Source organism: Talpa europaea (genome assembly GCF_964194135.1).
Source record: "Talpa europaea genome assembly, chromosome: 8".
Taxonomy (NCBI): Eukaryota; Metazoa; Chordata; class Mammalia; order Eulipotyphla; family Talpidae; genus Talpa; species Talpa europaea.
The window spans coordinates 55780911-55803828 of record NC_140075.1 but is presented as its reverse complement, the minus strand read 5'-3'; the positions used below and the strand labels follow the sequence as shown (position 1 = coordinate 55803828).

Genomic DNA, 22918 nt, shown 5'->3' with positions numbered 1-22918 from the left:
TTAAAAAAATCTTTACCAAAACCCATGGTTTTGAAACATCACTTTCAAACATTATGCACTAATAGCTGTACCCAATGTGAAAGATTTTCAAGATATAGAGAGAAAGCTTAAATACTCCCCAGTTGTCTAGTTGTTTAGACTCCATAACAAACCACAGGATTTGGGTTATTTGGAACATTTTTGTCTATAAGCCTTTTCTTATTCCTTATCATATTTAAACCTTGCAGTGACCCTCTAAAGGAACTAGGAAGAGGCTTACAGAGGTTAAGTAACTAGGTCTAATCTCATGAAGAACTACAAGTTTTCTTTCTTGATCTTTTCTTTCAACCTCCAATTCTTTTTTTGTGGGTAATTTGCTTAAATGAGAATGTGAGAGCAGAAAGGGAGACGAATAACTGGTTTGGCGAATAACAGGTAGTCATCCTACTTGTGTTTGTGTTACTGAGCTTTGTCTATATGCTTATGAACTGTCTATCTTTTCCGCAGTCCTGTTGAGAGTGCTGCTGGTACTCCTTTCTATAATTATAGCACGTAAAACCTCATCTGGGAAACTCTCCAAAGTTAGAGAGAAATCTCATTTTCCTAAAATTCTCATTTGGTGAAAAATCTCATTTCCTAAAATTCTTTTCAGTCTTATACTTGCATGGCATGAGTTTATTTAGAATATTCTAGCTGTAAAACAGATACTAAATATAGAAATGAATATTAGGAAATGAATAGTTAATGTTTGACCAGTATTACTAGTATGTTTGCTTAGATATTTCAGTAGAGTAAAAATAGTTAAAGCATGATTTTAAAATTAAGTAGCTTGAAAAAGCAATAAAATTGGAAAAGTTCTAAGTTTTTATGTAGTTTCAATTTTATCAAGTAGGTAACTGGTTATTTTGAGTCCTGTCCCCCCCCTTTTTTTTTTGCTAAATTTTAAGTTATTTATAAGGTTCATGATATCAACAGTGAAAATTTAATATCCCAAAGCGACAATTTTTCATGATTCTTTTCCTTTTAAATGCCAAGATGTTAGAAGATAAAGAGAAACTTTGGGATGAGGATCTTCGGGGAGACTTGTTTCTTGAGTCCTGCCCATCCATGCTTTGAATGAATGTTTGACTTTTAGAATTTTTTTGCTCTAAGGTTCAATTTTGAATGAAATAATTTGTATCAATGGTCAGAGTTCTGAAAATTTGGTATAATTTTAATATAGCAAGTGCATAAAACTATGAAATTTAGTTTGTCAACCGTATCAATAGTTTTTTGGTTTTCGCTGGAAATAGAATTCTTTTTGAGATTCATAAGATAAAACATTTTCCTTTGTTATATAAACTGAATTTCCCTTAATTAAAACATATTTAGTGAAGTAAGGGACATGTTACAAATACGCCTCCTATATTATTTACAAGTACAAAACAATTTTATTTTTAATTTCTTTTTTGGTTTTTAATTTGAAATTTAAAACAAAAGTAACATGACTTTTTGACCTCAGTCTATTTTCAAAAATGAAATACTGGTCTTTGCAAGTTTTCTTCCTGTTCACCTCTCTCCTAGGGTGTATCCCTTTGCCAACCAAAATGGTCAGATTTACCATGAATCTCTTTGCCACTTTGAGAACCCTGGTTTCTAATTCCTGTCTCCCCTCCTCTCCAGACTATCAAAGTGAGCCTTTGTCTTTCCGCTATTTTACCTGGAATTAGATGCTACAGGCAAAAAGTACCCTCACACTCCCAGCTCACCTCTCTGGGTTTCTTGTCCTTCTCTGCATGCTGGCCCAGTAATTTTTCACTGTCTTGTTAGCCCACAGGTGTCTTTAAGAATGTGTCTTATGTTTTATGTGGTCTTTCTAGTTGTCCTTAGAGGTAGTGATTGTCCAAATTTCCTGGATCTCCTTTTTTGGAAGCAGAAATACATTTTTAGTTTAGAAAAAGAATACTTTTTAATTACAATGGAATATTTCTGTAAAGCAGGTCTTCAAATTTTCCTTTACAACTCTTAATCTAGTGATTGATTTATTTACTATCTTTAAGCACATCTACCATTTATAGCACACCAGCATTAATAATGTATTGTGGATTTGTTGTGATTTCTGCCCATATTATATCACCAATATAATGCTGACTTATTTTGAAGAAAGAAGTCTTCCAAATTTTGTGAGCTATAAAATGAAAACAAGCAAGCCAAAAATGATATAGCTAAAGTTGTTGGGAGTCTAAACACCTTTGCTTAAAGGAAATTTTCATTCCTCAAGAGGTTCTAAGGATACATTGCATGGCATGATTCCCTGCATTAGTGTTTCAGAGTGATTCATTGATACCTTCAGCTTATAGCAATTTGATTCTACTATAAGGAGAACTTCTCTGATTTTTAAGAACACTATATTTCTTTTATCAGAAAGATTTCTTTCTTTCTTTCTAATTCAAATTGCTTTACATAGTAGTGCTTGGTGTCTTGCTTTTATATCTGCCATAATATTAATAGAGACACGACTAAGTGTTATATAATGAATGGATTTGCAAGCAGTCTCCAAATTTCGTTTCTAAGCATTCAGTTATTCAAGTATTTAAGGACCATCATCTCTTTGGTACTGGGGATAAAAAAGGGAGCAAATCAGACAAAAATCCCTGCTTTTGCTGAGTTTATAGTTGAGTGGGAAGAGATTCATAAACTGTAAAGGCAATAAATCTCCAATTTGTGTATTACATTAGAAAATGTGAAATTCTAGATAGAATAATAAAGGCATAAGTGAGAGCACCAGAATTACTAAGGTGTCAGGAAATGGGGAAATAGAAAATAAATGGCATGGTCAGGGAAGACTGCTGCTGGAGGAGTACAGAGTGTGTCTGTACCAGGCACCTTGGCAGCTTGCACCTCCTTTGTCTCCTGGCATCTTCAGAGTGCTTAATCTTGTTTTGGGTCTCCATTCTTCACCAGCCCAAGTTCAGTGTCCTTTGTCATCAAGTCCTGCTTCATTTACTAGTTTCAATTTAATGGAATATAATCTGTGCCAATTCTTATTGCACACAAAATATTGCTGTAAACATTTGTCAGTTAATGAAGTATTAGAGTATCAAATACATAGTGGGGTATTTTGTAATCTTTTATCTTGAATACTAGATAACATAAAGTTAATTTCTGATTCAGGCTTTACTTGCATTATTAAGAAACTTGTTCACTTACACCTTCTAAGTTCTTTGGTTGATAATAATAAATTTGATATAAGACATTAACAAAAGAAACACAAATTTCATGCCTTCTGGAACCCCAAAAACCTGAGATCTGAAGATAGGCAGTTGAGTCTTGAATGCCATCCTGAGCTAATTAGCAGGGAGGGTGGAGATTTGGATATTAAAATTGGGGGTGGGGGTAGAAAATTTATAGGGCGAAGAGCAAGTGTTTGCTATGCTATGCGGAGAAGTTTTTCTGATCACAAGTGATCTTCAGTATTAGCTCTCTTCTGGTGCAGGTCCTCTAACTCAGTTCTTTTAGGCAGTTAAAGGGAAGGTAAACAGCTCTTCCTGGGTCTGCTGGGCATTCATTGTCTTCAGCTGGAAATAATTATTAAGACAATTGAACATTAATATATTCCTTTGGTTTCTAGACAGCATTGGTCCCTTATGTAAATGTGGGTTAAAATGAATTTTTCAGTAATACTGGTTAGATTTCTTTTTTCTTGTATTAAAAATTGTGTGTGTGTGTATGTGTGTGTGTGTGTGTGTTGAATAAAAGGCAACATTAACGTTTAATTGACCTTTGGTACTTTCCATTATATAACGGATATTTTTTTTTTTAGCTTCCATGTTGTGGCTTCAAAGGGGAACCTTGAGTGTTTAAATGCCATCCTTTTACATGGAGTTGATATTACATCCTGTGACACTGCAGGTATGTTTGCATGTGGTTAGTTACAAGGTAGAAAGGTTACAAGCATTGTTCACTGCTAGTGTTCTTAATCAGACTTGAAGGATATTTAAAAAGAGAGATCCTTAATTTTCTGCTTTTATATTGTTGAGAAAAGGTTTACTTCTAAAGTATCATTATGGGGGAAAGATCAAGTACAGGTAATTTAGGAGAAAGGATTACTGAACCCACAAGCAGTTGGAGACCTGAAGTGCAGTGACAGGGAGCAACCTACATGGTGCAGCAGACCTCTCCTGACTCGCCGCTGCTCCCCTCAGCAGTGTACTTCGGTAGATCTGCCTGTTCTGTTCCCCACTCTGTCTCTGGTGAATCCTCTCACCCCCTGCATCTCTGACCTGTACCCCAGCACTTGTATGCATCAATAAATAAATCTTTAAAAAAATAAGTAAAACCATAGACTCTGAAGAACCTTTAGGTGCCACTTAGCTTATATTGACGTATTTGTCAATATATGATAATCTCTGTCATGAAGTCATTCAGTATTTGATTGGACTTTTCTTGTGATGGAGAAAAGCAGCCTCACCATAATGATCACAGCAAGACTGGCTGACACTCCCAGCACGGACATAGCTACCCTGTGGAATGTTCTACTCCTTCTGACTCTCTTTATCCTCATGTCGGCCTCTGGGGCTGTGAGGCACTGACCCCTTTAGTAACTTGCCCTGCGTCCTTCAGTGGCTGAGCAGTGGTCCTAATGATCATACCTCAAGAGAACCCCTTTCTGTGTCTGGTTAACTACTTACAAAAACGTACTTCTTCTAGCAGTTTAAGTAGCTCTTTCTGGGGCTTCTGCTTAAACTTAGTCACATCTGTGTTTGTCTTTTAAAATCTTGCAGCATAAGTTCGTTTGCACATCACAAGATAGATCTTTAAGTATTTGAATATAGCTATTCTTGTTTCTCTGGGACTCTCAAAAGCTTATTTCTCTGCAGTTCTGTCTTCTTCAGTGACCACTAAGAGGTGATCTAGAATAGAATTTTCTTAGCAACTTTATTTTATCCTCTGGCTCCATGTATGGCCAAATAATTATGTTGCTGTTAACTAGCATTATGTTCACAAATAGAAGGAAGGAAAGGGGGAGGAGATGTTGCTACTGAATTTTGAGGTAAGGAAAATTTTTTACCTGAAGAGATGTCAAATCTAAATTAAAGATCAAACTCACAACTTTCAACAAACAGAAGGACATGTTATTACTTACATATCATTCCATCTCTCCATCTCTGTAGAAGAATATTTGTTTCATAAATTTTGAACCAACCATACCTCTTCAGAAGACTTAGGACTTCACTTATTTATGGTGCTGATTCTAATTCAGATTCAGATTATCTTTCTTGTTTTTGTCTGGCTTCTTCCGCCCTGGACATTTTTGCCTATGGCCAATCTGGTGACACTTGCCCTCCCTCCTCCAGTATAGATGAAGCTCAGTGCTTCCCTAAGGCAGCAGCAGACGTGGTCAACTCTGTGACACCCCAGCACACCCTTCTTCATTCTTTTTTGTCTTCTGCTATTGCTGTTGTTCTGTCATGTTTTTCTTTGTTTTTAAATTATGTCTGTCCTTAGAGTTGTCCTTTCCTGAGGACAAGTACTTTGTCTCATTTGCTGTTGTTTTGTATGATAATCTAGATATGGATATTTGATGAACTTTTGGTAAAGAAACTTTATGCATATTAGTCCTTTATTAGCTAGCAGTATGAAAGTATTTTGAAAATAATCAGATTTTAAGTTAATGTAGCTTTGAGGTATTTTTGGCCCAGGTCTTAGCAAGTCTGCACCTTTGGTGTCATTCATGGTGGTTGGCTTTAAATTTGGTGTTTCCTTGACTTTTTGCTACCCTATCTCAAGTGACTGGATTTGGAATTTCCTTAGTCCTGACCTGATGGTTTTATGTGACCAAGTTTCTGTGACATTTTCTTGAATACCTGGGACTGTCACCACCATGCTCCCCTCAAGGCCCACCCTGCTCTTCTGTCATTGCTCATGTGGGTGCCTGTTACTCTATTACCTTTCATAGTGTGAAATATTTTTAGGAAAATTGTTGGTGGACAGGAGCAAATTGAAATTTGTAATCATATCTGACTTATTTGTAATTAGAGGATGTCTAGGTGTGGTTGAATAGGTTGTGACTATACCTGTTTATATACCTGGACTCATGCTTTTTGTTCTAGAACCACATTAGTCAGCTATACAGAGGTTATAAAGCCTAGGAAAACTTGTCCACTTATTTAAACGTGTAAAACCGAAAGAGAGTTGAAAGTCAATGTGTTCATTCTTCCTAGATAAGCAGAAAATGAATTGCTTCTGTTCTGGCAGAAAGTTCTACTCATGAAGTCAAATTATGTTTTAAGAAGTTTGTGAAATTAGAGGGAAATTAAGAGCCTTAAAGATTGGAAGCCTGGAGTAGTCTGTGAAGGTGTATGTGTAAGGAGATATGATTAGAAGAAAAAGTGTTTCAAAGTAGAATGTTCGCTGCAAATTTGCCTATTTTTTTTTAGTGTTCAACATTGACCTTTCAGATTATCTTATAAATCCTCCCTGCCCGCCACCTCCCTTCACCCCTGTTATTTCCTTTAAACCAGAATATTTTAATACACTTTCTATTTGAACAAGTTGTCTGATTTTCAGAGACACAGTCACTTAATGAACTTAGTTGATATATAAATATCAGAGAATTCCCTTTCTTTGACTTAACATCTCTTTACTTTCTATTTTCAGATCTTCATTGCTTATGTGAAATCTGTTTATCTTTCTCTCCCTCTTTCCCCCATGCTTTTTTTCATCTTCTCTCTCCTCCTCCCATCTCCCCTGTGTCAGTATTTAATTAGTGATACTGTCTCAGGCATGAGGTATTGGAGATACAGTGGTAAACAACACAAATTCTTGCTCTTCATGGGTTCGTATGTTGAATTTTTCTTCCCACCTACTTTGTTTTGGTGTGTATACATTATCTCTTATTAAAATATCAAACTGGGTGAAACATCATAGAACTGAAAATATGCTTACAAATCAGATCTCCTGTCTGCTAATTTTAGAAAAATGAGTCATATCACATGGAAAAATCACATGTGAAGAAAGTAACCCTTCATATATATTTTAAATGATTTCTTTCATAGGGAGAAATGCTCTTCACCTGGCTGCAAAGTATGGGCATGCATTGTGCTTACAGAAACTTCTACAGGTAATAAAAGTGGCAAACACTGAGGTTTTTTTTTTTTTTTTTTTTTTTGACTGCAAATAATAGAAGTGTTTTTAATGTGTTTTTGGAATTTGAGATCAAAGAAAATACTAGGTTAACCTTGACTATTAGCTTACACAATAGTTTTTCCATCATTTATGAAAGAATGTGAACAATAAAGAGCAAAAGATCTGAGGGAAGTGAATTGCATAACTCAGTGTATTAAAAATAAATAACAAAGACTTGACCTTCCTGTTGACATTAGCTAGAGCTTGGAATTTTCTGTTGTCTGGTATATGACATAAGATAAAGTGATAAAGCATAGGATCTTTCCCGATACATATGAACATCAGTAACTTAGACTGCATACTATTAACCCCTTCAGTCTATGATCTAGTGGGTTGTATTATGTTTTCAGTGAAAGGGGCAAGTCATATATTACCACAAATATTTTTATTTATGGTGTCTTGCCTCCAACTTTCGTGCAGAACTCATTTGATTTTCTGACTCAGTTGTTCATGTTTTAACTCTTGCTGGAAAGAAAACCCCAATCAATAACATGATTTTTTTACGATTGTCATATGCCAGATGTCTTCCTGTTGGTAAAATACTGTCAAAACATGTTATTATATTTGCTTCACATCAAAATATTTATTGGCTAATATTCTTCAGTTGTTTTTTTTAAACATATGGACTATTTTAAGGATAAGTAACATTCATTTGAGTCTTGATATTTAATTATTTTAAAGTAAAAGTCCTAGATCACGAAATTTCTATGTGTTAACAGTACAATTGTCCCACTGAACATATGGACCTGCAGGGAAGAACTGCTCTTCATGATGCAGGTAAGCAAACATTTCAGTTGGTTATAAACATTTGTTAAAATGACACGGCATTAAAAATTAATTTCAAAGTTTTAACATGTATATATCTGTATAACTCATGAAGAAACATTGTGGAGCTCCAGGCACTGTGTATATGTTTGGGATTTGGTAGGAGAAATGGGAAGGAGGAAGACTTCTCTTTCTTAAAATCTACATTTTCCTAATTAAGGTGTCTGACTCTCATTTTTCCCATCTGCAAAATGTAATTAATAATTCTATTATAGTAAATGGCTATAAATGAATTATAAGTAGTGCGTGGCATGTAGTGATTTCTTAATTAATGGTGGTGGTGGTGGTTATTTTGATTTAGAGGTGTCAGTGCTAAATTTCATATTATTATAATATGCTTTATTTAAAAAAATCTAGTAATCTACAGATTTTATTAATAATCACACTTATGTATTGATTTATCTGCTTTATTCTTGAGGTGTTTTAAAGGAATTACTTAGCAACAAGTTAGATATTAAATATCCTTGGAATCAAAGATAGTCTGACTCTTATAAGTCTGAAATTCCTACATATTACTAGGAGGCTGAAGGAAAGCAGTATATTGAAGTGGTTTGTGGTTAAAAATATTACATTCAAATTCAGACTTTTATAGTTTTATAGTTAGTTTTCATTCTTTTTTTCTGTTTATATTAATATGCTTTCATGATTGTTTAATCTCACACAATGTATTTTTCTTTCATTTGTGTATGGAGTGATAATATTTGCAAAGAGCTTTTGTGTACAATGTCATTTGAACTGTATAGTGACCCCTGTGAATTACTATATATTTTTTTATTTGATATTTTATGATAATTTTGTGATGATACTTAAATAAATAAAAACATAAGCCTAGACTTGCTTGTAAAATTATGGAAACATCAAAATAAACTTACAAGTGACATTTAAAATCACTTAGAAATTCATCTTTGTAGTGCTAATTTACTGTGCTTGATGGAATTTTAAAACTGACTGCTGTCTCCTGAGATATGAATATGTTACATGCTATTTCTAATCCTACTACTTTTTCCGTTTTTATAAAATTAATCAGTCCATCTTTATTAATAATTTTGAAAAGTATTTTTATTATGACAAATTCCAAGCATACATAAAGTAGAGAGAACATTGTATTAAAAATACCTTATACTCTTCACCCAGCTCAGACCGTTACTAACTTGCGGCCACCTTGATTCATGAATATCACCCTCATTATACTCCCCCTCCACTGGCTTGTTTTCATTCAGATCCAGACATCATATCATTTATCCATAAATAATTCAGTTTGTATTTCCAAAAGATATTTATTCTATTTTGTAACCTAAGTGTAATACCATTATTATGCTTAATGCATATGAAAATATTTTCAAAGTCATCTAATGGTGTTCTCTTTTTCCAAGTTATTTATCTTTGTTTCTTATGCCTTATTGAAGTATAACTTATGTATAAAAATTGCACAGAATTATCAGCACAGTATTATGCACTTTAAAATGTATTAAAAAGATGGAACTCATGCTTTACCTCACATGAAAAAACAGTCACAACACATACATAGGAAAGGACACAAGGAAACTTCTGGAGGTAACCCTTATGCTTAGTACCTTGATTGTGGATAGCACCGTGTATGCTTTTGTCCAAACTCATCAAATTGTATGCAGTACTAGTTATGCATTTTTTTTTTTTTGGTATGCTATATATGTTTTGTTCCTGTGTTTAAAACTGGAATAATATAACCAATTGACATCTTAACATTTGTTCATTAGGTGTATGGATGAAGTTAGAATGAAGACTAAGTTGATGTAATAAAAGAACTCAAGTATCAGCAGTGGCATAGGTCAGCAGGTCATGCATTCATATCCATGTTTAAGCTAGCAGGAAGAGGCGCGAGAGTCTGGAGGAGCCCAGGCCCAGAGTCTTAGGCCCAGATTTGGAAGTGGCAGATTGCCTTCAACTCACATTCCATTGACGAGAGCAAAGTCAATCAAGTATTTATCTGCAAGGGAGGCTAGAAGTGTAATTTCTAGGTGACTAGTCATGGTCTTGCTGCTAACTGCTGATGAACGGGAGAACAGATTTTGATGGCAAATTGCGTTTTCTGCTATAGCCCAACTTTGGCCGTTCATTTATTCCCACAACCCCTACCTCCCACATATTGAAACTATTGCTCCCTCCCTAAGGGAAATGAGATGTAAGCCAATGCAGTTATTACAACTAGTTCAAAGCTCAGGGTGATATGTTTTTTTCTCTTTTTGGCTCTGATGTGTGTCTTCATGATCCAGCAATTTGTAAACTCAAAGAAAAGAGCCCTTTCTTCACAATACATAGTGATGGAACAAAGCCAAGTTCAGTGAAATAAAAGGGAGAATCTGGAAAATACAGCAGTCACTGGTGCTTAGCAGATACCATATTTGCTGCCTAGCAAAACTTTTGCAGTGACCCCTACTGAAGTCTGGGAGTAAATTTCTTAGTTAGCTTCTCTGGATGCCCCCATTCTGTATTCTAAGAGAGATCCCTGTCCATCATCCTCTGTGGCCCCTACCTCTGCTTTCCGGGAGGTTCTTGTCCATTATCTGCCGAAGCCATAGATAAGGTGGTTGCTGGACAGCATGGATGCTATAGAAGCTGTTTAAGAGCTGAAACAACCATACATTTTTGCCAACTCACTGCTAAGGTCTTGGTAGTACAATTCCCTCAGAACCTTGGGAAGTTTCTGGTCTGTCAGCTGCTTCTGGATGTCAGGAACCATCTCCAAAGTTACTTTCTGGACAGAGTTTCTAACCCTCCTTTATTTCTTGTCTTTATTTCTAGGCTTATGATTCTTTAGCTCATTTTAATGACCCTTGCCTCAAAGCCATCTGAAATAGTTGTCTTGGATAAGAATATAATTTCCTCAACCTGATGTTTAGTCCAGAACTGTTATCTCTTTCTCTTTTTTCCCTTATTAAGAAGTTTTTGGGAAAAGTTGTAAGCAACAGTGGTTTTAGATCCTATCATCTGATAGAGAAACAGTTGACTTCCCCCAAGCTTCCAACTACCTCAGCATTATTCCCTTCCTTCTCTCTTCCTTGATGGAGCCATTCCTGCTTAACCTCTTCCTTTTCTTACCATACCTTAGTAAATGCAGTGAGCGACTGCCAACATGTGCAAAGCCTCTGGCTCTTTACACTGCTCCCTCAGAGAGCCTCCACAGGCACATGCTGTGATGGCGCTCCTTCTGTATTATCACAGATGATAGTGTTATCAAATATCCTGCCATAGCACAAGAAATATCATGCGGTTTCTAGCCCAAAATATGTTTCCTTTCTACCTAGGACCCAACCTCTAAGCCGGTATCATATGCTTTGGGAATTTGTTACAGCTGTACCCCGCATCTTAGAGCAGTTGTTGTCGGAGTTAGAGAGAAGGCTAGGCTGCTGTGGAAACTAACATTTCTTTCTTTTGTTCCTCAGTCCTGATGCTCAGATTAGCCTTTGCCTTTGTCCAGGTGCCTGTAATCATGAAGGGACCCATATTTCTTCCATTTTGTAATTCCACGAACATTGTCTAGGTTCTTGTTCTTCTTTAAGCTGAAGTTGCTAGTGGATACCTCTGTTTTCCTGCTGCAGGAAGGGAAGAGATTGTGGGGGAATGTATAACCATTCCTGTAAGCCATAGATTCAGAAGCTTGCACACAGCACTCCTGTCAGATTCCATTGGCATAATTTAACTCACATGGTCACAGCTACGTGCAAGGAAAACTGGGGACTGAGGTTGGCACATGAGCCCCAGGGGCCCAGCACAGCTTTATTACCATGGCAGAAAGGGTGGTGAGAGGCTGGCCAGCTGCTGCTGATCTCCACCAGGGTGCCTTTAACACTGACTTTATCTCTTCAATTTGTTATAACTCTAGAATTCATTACATTTTACATTTTTGCATTTTTTTTATAACTGGACCTGAATATTGTTGATTTTTTGATTCCTGAATTAATGTGTCAAGTTTCAGTTTTCCTTTTCATTAAGATTGACTCGTCAATTTATATAAAAGACTTAATTGGGTTAAAGATGTCAGAATTGAAAGTTTGTTTTATTTCCTTATGTTTTGTTTTATTCTAGTGAATTTACCACCCCCCCAAAACCATTGACTTTGTCAGTACTTTTTGATACTAATAATCTGGTTTCAACTCATAGGCTTAAAAAAAAGCAACAACAACAACAAAAAAAACTCATGTGGAGTGTAACCACAGCCCCAATTTATGAATTTAATAATAATTTTTTTCAAATATAAATATGATCATGGAAGAGACATCATATGATATTGTATTTTTTAGCAAAATGACCCTGCTTTCCATCATTATGGGCAGACATAGTAATCTTCTGCTTTTTTACAGGAAATATGAATTACTTGAGTCATACTTTATTTACTGTGGCTCTTTTGTAAAAGAAAAAAGAGAATATGAGTCTTAAAACTGAGCTGACACTCCAAAAGTCAAGTCAGTTATAGTCATGTTTAAAAATATAAACAGAAAATGTGTTTGGTTTTTATTACGTGTGTTGCCCTTAGAAGAGAAGTATATTCTTGTCTTCTGCAAGGATGATTGTATTCCTTGGTCCTAATCAATTATACAAAATTTATAAAATAATCTTTTCTAATCAATTTTCAGATAGAAAATTGATGCTTATAATGCTAAAGTGACAGAGGCTGTGAAGTTTGGTAGTTTAGAAACTAAAGAACTTCTGCCTTTCATGGGCCTAGCAAAGCACCACATGTCTTACCAACAGATGTTGAGCATTTATCATTTTCCTTTGCTCCTGAAAGCGATGGCAGACTGCCCTTCCAGCATACAGCTGCTTTGTGACCATGGGGCCTCAGTGCATGCCAAAGATGTAGTAAGTAAATTTATGTTTATTCTTTTTTTTAAAGATTTACTTATTTCTGCAGGCTAGAGGTGCAGGGGGGGTGGTAGAGGGCGGTGAGAGGATTCACCAGAGACAGAGTGGGCAACAGAACAGGTGGATCTACTGAGATACACTGCTGAAGGGAGCAGTGGGCAAGACAGGAGAGGTCTGCTGCACCCTCTGGGTAGCTCCCTGGCCTGCTAGGAATTGAACTGGTGCTGCAGTGGCTGTGGACAGCTTCACATTGTTGTGCTTAACCCCTTGCGCCACCAAGGAGGGCCAAATTTATGTTTATTCTTGTTTCAGAACTTGTACTCTAACTTTTATGTTTGAGGAGATGTGTTAGCTTAATGCTGTTCTATTTTTCTTGTTGCCTAGGATGGGCGGACACCACTTGTTCTGGCTACTCAGATGTGTAGGCCAAACATATGTCAAATGCTGATAGACAGAGGATCGGATATTAATTCCAGAGACAAGCAGAACAGGTAATTCTTTATCATGGCTTCCTAGACACCAGCAGGATGTACAGTGGTTCTGAGTCAGTGCTATTGTGACTTGGACTTTTCTTCCAGGTGGGTTCCCTCTTCCTTTTTTTTTAAAGAGTCCAGTAGAAGGAGGCAGCAGAAGGACCTAGGGGAAAATGGCAAGATGAATGTAAAATAATGGCAGTGATGAAGGTCAAGGAACCGAAGAAAGAGGAATTATATCCTAGTTTTTTTAAGGTTAAAGTCTATGATAAAGTGAGTACAAATAAGAAATAAGGGAGAAGAGCAAAAAAATTACATTTAAAATTTTCTTCATTAGTGAATCTTTTGAGATTAGCGTTCTTTGGCGTCCTGGAGCTCATATGTTTCAGTGTAAATTTTCTTAAGGTGTTTGTTCTCTACACCCTGCCACGTACAATATCACTTCCTTCTCTGAAACCAAATTCATTTTTGTTCCCTAAAACTCTCTCACTTTATTTTTGCTTCTGTATTGGATGTTAATTTAGTTGGTATGTGCTAGTAATTTAGTTGGTATGTGCTAGTAATTTCCATCTATGATTCTCCCTTTCCCCTTTTCTAGGTCTAGTGTATCATAGGGCTCTACTGTATCATAGTGGTAATATTATTATTACTAATAATAACATTACTAACGATTATTATTATTACTAATAATAGTTGCTCTTCTTCCACTAGTTGAAGCATTACAGTAATTTATAGTAAGTTTCTGAGATTTTATAGGCGATTACTAGTGAAATTGTTGGTTTCTTTTCATTTAATTTTATTCTCCTAAGCATGTATCCTATCATTTTGTAGTTCATTGGAAGTAGATAACAAAAGTCTTTAGATGTCAGACTTTATAGCTTTAATTGCTTTTATTGTTCAGGCATCTCATAGGAAGAAATTCTTAAGCAGCTAAATTATTAATGTGATTTATTAAGAGAGAGAGTAGTTCTTATTACTTTATTTTTGCAGATATTCTAATCTGTTCCAAACATGAAAATTTGATTTAAAAATAAAATTTAGGATCAGAGTGGATGACCTGCCTAATCCATGTATAATATCTTACATTTTATAAAGCTTATATTTTTCCAAGTATGTTTGTCTCTGTTATTTTCATTGGAACTTCACACACAAAAAAACCAGCAAGGTGAGCAATGTATATTATATATGTTATGTAGCAGATGGTTTTAAATGTAAATTACAGCCTTGGTTTCTGACCCATATATTTAGGTTCCTGTTTCTTCTTTCTTTTTTTTTTTTTTTTTGTGTGTGCTATATATAGTATTTTTACCCCAAATAGTGATGACTTTGTTAATGCCTATTGCATATAAATGAGTACTAGCAAATACTGGTGAATATAAAAGAGAAATAGAACGTACATATCAGAGTAAAAGCAAGAATTGCTTTCCTTATGCAATTCAGCGACGGAGATGTAAGTCACTTCAATTTATTAGGTCTGCATTTCCTTAGTACTAAAAATAGAGGATTGGACAAAACAATTGCTAGGGTCCTTCCATATTTCCATGATGGTTTGATTGTCTTGTTGCATTATTGCTATTTGCTGATACACTATTAAAGGTTTAAGTGCTAATGATTCTGTCATGGCAGAAGAGAGCAATGGTCCATGACAGTGAGGTTAATCAAGGAAGCTTTATTTGAGAATGCAAGTTTTAAAATTGAGCCTAAAGATGTGCAGGTCTTCAGGTGGGCGAAGCATGGCTCTTCTAGGGAGAGAAATTGGGATCAAGGTCTGATTAGGATAGAGGGATTCATGGGGTGTGTGTGTGGGGGGTGGTGTGGCATAGTTCATGAAGGCTCTTGCGTAGTTAGCTTTGTTATTGCAGATTTTGAGCAAATGGAGCGCCACTATCAGATGTAGAAGGTTTTTATGGTACTTTATTCACATTTGTGGACACTGAAGGACTGGGATGAAGGAAGTTAGTTTGGTAGTAGAAAAAATACAAGTATAGGAGGTGATACAGGATTTTAGCTCTGCAAGCTAAGACACCAACTACATGCTTTTAAAAATGCTATGAAAGTAAACTATAAACATTTGAAATAAAAACCTGTATCTGTAACTAGTATGACTTTCAAAAATAATTTCTGTTCTTGAGAAAGGAGGCCTCTAGGAGGACATTTCTGAAATATTCCTGGCTCTTACACTAGGTCTTCTATTCTTCTTTTTTCCCCTATAGAACTGCTCTCATGCTGGGTTGTGAGTACGGCTGCAGAGACGCAGTGGAAGTCTTAATTAAAAATGGTGCTGATATAAGCTTGCTGGATGCCCTTGGCAATGATAGTTCTTACTATGCAAGAATTGGTGACAATCTGGACATTCTAACCTTACTGAAGACTGCATCAGAAAATGCTAACAAAGGTACCAATGGTTTTCTGTAATTAAAAGGTGCCAGTTAATAAAGAGCAACTTTAAAAGATTAGGTGGTAAAACTACAATTTGTAAGAAGCAGAACAGTATTAGTTCATCTCCCTCCATACCGTGGCTTTGTATTTTGGCATAGTAGTAACTTGTTCTGAGGCAGTGTTTGTTGCATATGTACTGTCTAGTTTATTAGGTGAACTCTACTGAACTGGAATAACTTAAGAACTGAGAAAGCCAAATCAAGCGTTTCACAAATTTTTTTCAGTGATGACAGATGAAGCTCTTAATACTCTTATACTTGAAATTTCAAGAAAGTTATCATTGTTTAAACCTGTACATAAAATATTAACCCAGTTTTTATCAAATAGTTGTGCCAAATATGTTTACTATGTTTATCTAAGAGAAATTGGAAAATACATAAAAGCAGAACAAATGAAACGAGTCACTCATTCTACCACTGAGGAGCCTCTAGTAACATTATGAGGATTATCCTTCTAGTCTTTTCCCTTTCCATAAAATTGAGGTCACCTGTATGAGCTGTAGATTTTTTTCTGATTATTCTTTAAAATTATTATTTATTGAAGTAATATGTAGGTGTGTAGTTTTAGGGTGTAGATTACTTTTTTATTATGTCTTGAAGACTTTATCCTCATAAATTTTTCTCTAATGTGTGATTTTTTTTATTGATGCATTAAATTCCATCTACTTGAAATTAAGTAAGCCGTAAGCCATTTTCTATAGTTGTCATTTTATTTGTTTATGGTTTTGTACTAATATAAACAGCAATTTAGTATCTGTCCTTAAACATAAATATTTTATCATATTTTTATTATACCCTTAGGATCAATTCCTAAAAATTGAATCATTCAGTTTCAGGGTATGCACATTTCTTTAAGTTTCTGACATATATTGATAAATTATCTTCTAATTGAGGAGTATTATAAAATTTGCATTTTCACTCAACCTTATCTCCCTAATACTGGATATTATCTACCTGGATGTTATCACATTAAAAAAAACACAAAACTAGGCTCATTCAAAGACAAGCATGGTATCTCATTATTATTTTAACTGTAAGGTAGTAAGCTTTAGAGAAAATTTTAGCATTTATTTCTCTAAGTGTAAAGTTAGGGAATACATCTATACAAGTCAACCTGCTGTTTTACTACTCCCTTCTCTCCTTTCTTTCTATTTAAATCTTCAGGGAGAGAACTTTGGAAGAAAGGACCTTCTCTACAACAGGTAGATCTTAATTTTAATGTTTAAAAATTATATGTGTGGGACAATTTAAGTAAAGTGCTTGAAAAAACCAGCACTGACTAATGAGGACATGTAGCTGTTTGAGTGGAAATGTTTGCTGTTCTAGTTAATCATGTCCACAGAGAACCTAAGTATTAAGGACATGGGGTTTTATCTGGATACTGATAATCAGCTTGAGACTGGGAATCTGAATTACAGTTAATGTAGCCAATGGGAAATAAATAACCTCCTGATCACTGCCCTTTCAAGTTTGAAATATTGCACCTTGATGAGGTTCTGACATGATGAATAGCAGCGTGGTAGACCATAGACAGTTTCCCCCTTGTAATAATCTTACTGTTGTGGGTCAGTTCTTCTAATGCAATAAGACATGAAGAAAACAGAATTTCAAAGTGACATATTATTTTTTCAGTACCACTGTTGACATTTTTTTTTTTTTGCTGTGTTTGTATTTTACTGAGGAATCACTTTAGAAAGGCATAATGCATGAAATAATGCATACCTTGTACTAATCAACTCACAATTTAACCCTGGTTTTGTTTCCCTGTGTGTGTCTTATTGTTTCCCCCTAATCTCTGAACTCACGCAAGTTTGGTGGTTTCCTGCACCCTCCTGTCTGCTCAGAAGCTAGTGTAGGCAGCTTTCCTATTCTGCTGGCTGTTCCCTTCCAGGCTTTCAGCTTTTCCCTAGTGAGACGAATCTGAGCACTTCTCAACCCTGAGGAGAAAGTAATCAGGTACCTTCTGAGTGATTCTGATCATCATTCTGCATCTTTCACTACTTCTCACCGGGGTCCACGTGAAAGCATGCTGTCCTCTTCCTCCTGGCATGAGCACCCCTTCCTGCATGGGTCATGTCTCCTGGCACTTGCCTTTTCCATCTAGAGCAACTCTTTCTGCCTTTCTCCCTCCCTAGATAACCTCAGAAGGGAGTAGAGTGAGATAAAATGTGTATAGTTATGTCAATGCCAGGCATCTCGCACAGAACCACAGAAACATGACTCAAAGTATGCAAATACTTAAAGAATGATTGGACATGAATATGTGGATGGGCTCAGGGTCTTTAAGCATTGCCCAGGTGAACATATGAAGTTAATACTCTGCTGGGAGCAGTAAAAACTCATCTGTTTCCACATATATTCTCACACTCAGGAGAGAGATGGATGAGTGCAAGTGAGTATGTAGTGTCACCAGAGATTCTTTCCAGAAAAGTGGAACAGGATTCAGGGATACAGAGGGAGAGGGCAGATGCTGTTTTAGAGGAAAGCCAGGCCTTGTCTAGGGGTATGATCTTTGAGCAGAGGTGTGAAGGAGGTAAGGAAGCCAAGGGGCAGAGAGGACAAGTAGACCAAGTGTCTGATGGGGGAGTGTTTACTGTTCCCAAACGGCTGTAAAATGTCGGAGGGACACGTGTGTGTGACTGAGGACGCAGGAGAAGCATCAGTGAGGCAGCCTGGCTGTGAACCACACTTTCTGTGGATACACTTCAGTGCAAATATTATGAGCAGGCGGGCCAGATTCCACATGAATGGTACTTTGGGAAAAGGCTTGAGGCTAGAACTGTAGTTTGGGCAAAATTGTGGCTATAGAACATCTTCTTGATGGGATGTTCGCCCCATAGTTCTAAATCCAGTTTCATTAGAGTAATGCTTTAAACACTCACTTAAGCAAAATTCAGCAGGCATTACAACACTTAAAATTATCTTGGAGAATCAAACTGTTAGCTTTCTTTTTTAGCTCTCCAAAAGGAAGAACAAAATAGTTTTCTAAATTGTGCAGGTTTAGAAGTCCATTTGGATTTAAAAAAAAAAAAAAGTAGGTTATTTGTTCTCTTGTGTAATAATTGTGTTGTGCTTTTATTAAAGCAAATCTTTAAGCTGGAATAAAGTTTCAAAGCAGTAAGTGTGCAAAAACAGAACGTGCACCCCAAGTCATTTAGTGATCCTTCACGTAGCTCATCAAAGCGCTGGCTGTCTTTCTTACCACACTCCTTAATATTTTACTTCTTTAGGGCTCAAAGAAATAAATGAGTTCCATATTTGCATTCAATATTAATGTGACTTCTCTCACCTCTTTAAAAAAAAAAAATCGAAATTTTTACTTTGGGAGTGGTTGGTTGATGGAAGCGCATAGCACGACTTTGGTTTTGTATCTAGTACAAGGTCTTCTTTTTAATATTTGCTGACTTTATTTAAAACAAATCCTTACCAATAAGTATTTTAAATTGTTATTTTTTTATATTTTACAATAAATCACACCTTGATTTATTTGAGGCCCATATTCTTAGATGTCCATTTGGAGATTTAAGAGGAAATACTGCCACCTTGTGTTAGGTGCGACAAAATTTAATGTAAACTGATCATCGCCGTTGGGTGTATTGCCTCGAGGAAAATGTAGTTTTCCATGTTCTCACTCTGGCTAAGCTGTGTTTTCTTATGTTTCACCAAAGCGAAATTTGCCATACATGCTGGATGAAGTGACTATGAAGTCAAATCAGAGGGAGCACCACAGCATTCAGGTAAAAAGAAAAAGGAAATTTGGTGTCTTCCTTAGCAAACAATTCTGGTGCTGTCTGTTAATAGGTTTGGGGAAAAGAGGCAGAAAAAAAGTAGGAGAAGTGAGCAGGAGAAAGAAGTGCAGCTTAGTATGTTTTGGGGCTCCGTTTTCTTGTCCAATCCTTTCTAAATGGTTTAGCATTTGATAGGAATGTCTGGATCAATATTACATTGCATAAAGTATCTTTAAATATATATTCAAAAGCAAATAATTCAACAGCTTTATATAATTCATTGTTGATTTAAATATATCTATTTTGGGCATGAATCATAAATTTGCATTCATTTTTGAAAATTAATTATAGCGGTAAAATGATGGTTATTAATGAAAACAAAATCTGACCCTTTTCTTAAACTATATTTTAATTAAGAAAAATAATTTTGTTAACCACACAGCACTTTTTATCTTTTATGTTTGTTCCAGTATTCAAAAACTGTTTATTATGTGAGTTAAGTTGGAGGAAGAGTCCATAAATGGTTTATTTAATGATTGAAGTACCATTAAGATATAAATTGAATGGTTGTTTTCCATATAGTAAAACAAAATCATTTTGTATGGATTTTCATAGTTTACTATGTAGCATTAAGAAAGTAAAGTAGAGCCTTAATTGAAAACTTAAATGTTTTATCAAAACATTGACTGAAATAATGAATAAATAAAAGCATTTGAATAATAGACATGAAACTGTCAATTGAAAGTTAAAATCACATATTCTTCTCTGCTATTTTCTATTTTCAGATGATGCTTTTATTTTTTGTTTATTGAATCAAGGTTTGCTGTTTGTATTTACTTGTACTTAGCTAGTATAGTATAGTAATTTTCTATGTAATTTCTGGTGTATAAATTTTAATGTAGTTGAAATAATTGTATTTAAACTTGTCTATACTTATATATCTGCATATAATCGTGAAGTGCTTTTAAAAATTTCTTCTATAAGGTATAGAGGTTGACTCTTTTAAGGTTGACTAGGACTTGTTATCTTTATTGTTTAAGGATCTGGAGATTGAAAATGAGGAGTTGAAAGACAGGTTGAGGAAAATTCAGCAAGAACAGAGAATATTATTGGATAAAGTCAATGGTTTACAACTACAGCTGAATGAGGTAAATAATCTACATGATACAAAGGATGCAAAATAGACCCCCAAATCTCTTTTACTACCAGTTGTCATCATAGCTAACAAACTGTTAACGGTTGTCTGTCACATCAAGACAGGGTACTGAAAGAGAAGAAATCAGGTCCTTGCCCCTGAGGACAGTTATATCTTTCTAGGACTTTACATAAAGGTTTTAATGTCAAATATAAGAGCAGAGACCATTACTGGGGTGTGATTATAACAAAGAACTGAACATAGTTGGGGCTATGGGATTGGAGAAGAAGGTGTACATAAAAAACATGAGGAATAAGAGCAGGAAGGAGTTGGTGGTTGATGTTTCTGAATCTGGTTAGGGAGAAGAATGAATGATAACAGGTAAATGACACACTGACCACATATAAACATTTTCTTCTCACATCCTTGTTCCCAATCTTAAAGACATGTGTCAGTCTTTTAAAAAGATATTTGCTAAGCTCATTCCTTTTAAACTTTGGAGAATGAAAATGGACTTTTTTTTTTCTTCTTCAATGTAGGAAGTTATGGTTGCTGATGATCTGGAAAGTGAGGTAGGATGATAAATTTACTTTAAAATGTACTGTTACTCTAGATGTGTAAATCGAATATGGTATTGCAGTGGAATTTTAAGTCCTGATTTCAGGTGGAAAACAGGATTCTATTTCTAATTATTGTTGAAAGGGGAAAACAAAACCTATATGTAATTGTAATAGTATGTTTTGAGTATAGTGGATGGGTTTATTAAAGGCATTTTGCTATTACTGCCTCAGAATGTATCATTGTCTGTGAAACTTTTCATAAAGATATAAAATTCTAAGCATTAAAAAGACAAGATCTGAAAATAATAACATTTTTTCTAGTTACCATTTTTATTTGTCTTTTAAGTTAAAGTATATTTTTCCTTATTTTGCCCTTTTTGTGCACATACTAATTTAACCCGGTAATCTGAACACCTATTGAAAATGATAACATTTGAAACAAACAAATTTTCCTAATTTTTGTATATATTGTATTTTTTTTGTATTTTTATGTTAGTATATTTGTAGAAATTATCAACTCTACTAATAGTTAAAATTCACAGGGTGGAGAATTTTTAATTTTGGTTTTTAAAGTAATTCTCATAAACATTTTCTAAGACACAGATTTAGCCCAGTTTCAAGCATTTATTCCCGCACTTATTCCTCTCCATTTCAGAAAGAAAAACTGAAGTCTCTGTTGGCAGCTAAAGAAAAGCAACATGAAGAAAGCTTAAGAACTATTGAGGCTCTGAAAAACAGAACTAAATATTTTGAGGTATAAAAATTAAATTAATTCCTATAACTCATAATGGGTAATGGCAAGGGGTTTAGAATCAGACTTAAATTTAAATTATTATTCTTTCCTTTATAGTGTGAGCTTAGGTAGTTTATTGAATGTCTGCAAGCGTGTTGCCTGCCTGGCAAAATTGGGGTAATTGTTCTTTCTTCACAGAAAGGTTGTGAAAACTAAATGAGATCATTGAAATGACCAGCATATAACTGACATTTAGTTCACTTCTTTTCTCTTCCTCAATCTTCCTCTTCGCCTATCTTCACCTCTTCAAAACTTCATATTTTTACTGTAAATTTTCAATAATAAAAATGGCAATAATCACAAGCAGCATTTAAATGACTAGGGAACCAGTATTATTCCAAGGATTTTGTGTGTATATGGATTAACTGGAGCATTTTGTTTGGTGAGAGCTATGTGTTAATATGACTTCAGATCATATAACTCATCTTTAGTGGGATCAATTCGCTTTTAGTTTTTCTAAAGTCACTTTTTAAGCTTTTTATTAAAATGCAAGATATAGCATGAAGTACGCAGGCTGTCTGTAAGCTGAAACCTTCTCGCCTTTGCAGAGCACCTAAAGCTTCCTCGCGTGTGCTTCCTGTCACTACCCGTGCTCCCCGCACTGAGGTGACCACACACCTGACTTTCAATTTCATAGACTGTTTTCTAATATATTATATATATATATATATGTATATTATAAATGTTGTTCATCACTGTGTGTCACTAAAGAGGGTGGCTGATTCAATGTGAATCTTTCATCTTTTGAGGGAATACAATTCTGATACTGTAATTTTTTTTTAATTTAAAAAATAATTTTTTTCCTTGTAAATAAAAATGTGTGTAGTTGTGAAAAACAATGCTAGAAGATATTGATAAAGCTCACAGACATAATGTTGTTTGAAAGAAATCACATACAGTGTATACTACTGCATGGCTCCATTTTTATGAAGTTGAGACTCGGGCAAAACTAATGTATGGTGATGGGGTCTCCCTGTA

General features: G+C 35.2%; 1 protein-coding gene across 2 annotated transcripts in view; it reads left to right on the top strand.

Moving 5' to 3' along the window:
* Window positions 1-22918, top strand: part of UACA (uveal autoantigen with coiled-coil domains and ankyrin repeats) — a gene marked incomplete at both ends in the record, with an annotated part of 78974 nt that overhangs the window by 40588 nt on the left and 15468 nt on the right. The window contains 11 exons of one of the 2 annotated variants that reach the window (XM_084239666.1): window positions 3782-3870; window positions 7017-7081; window positions 7866-7923; window positions 12740-12810; window positions 13198-13304; window positions 15500-15681; window positions 16889-16926; window positions 19393-19461; window positions 20493-20600; window positions 21127-21159; window positions 21803-21901. In XM_084239666.1, coding sequence (XP_084095792.1) covers window positions 3782-3870; window positions 7017-7081; window positions 7866-7923; window positions 12740-12810; window positions 13198-13304; window positions 15500-15681; window positions 16889-16926; window positions 19393-19461; window positions 20493-20600; window positions 21127-21159; window positions 21803-21901 — 919 coding nt within the window. Of the gene's footprint in view, window positions 1-3781; window positions 3871-7016; window positions 7082-7865; window positions 7924-12676; window positions 12811-13197; window positions 13305-15499; window positions 15682-16888; window positions 16927-19392; window positions 19462-20492; window positions 20601-21126; window positions 21160-21802; window positions 21902-22918 lie in introns of both variants that reach the window. The other variant, XM_084239665.1, reaches the window with a different exon arrangement.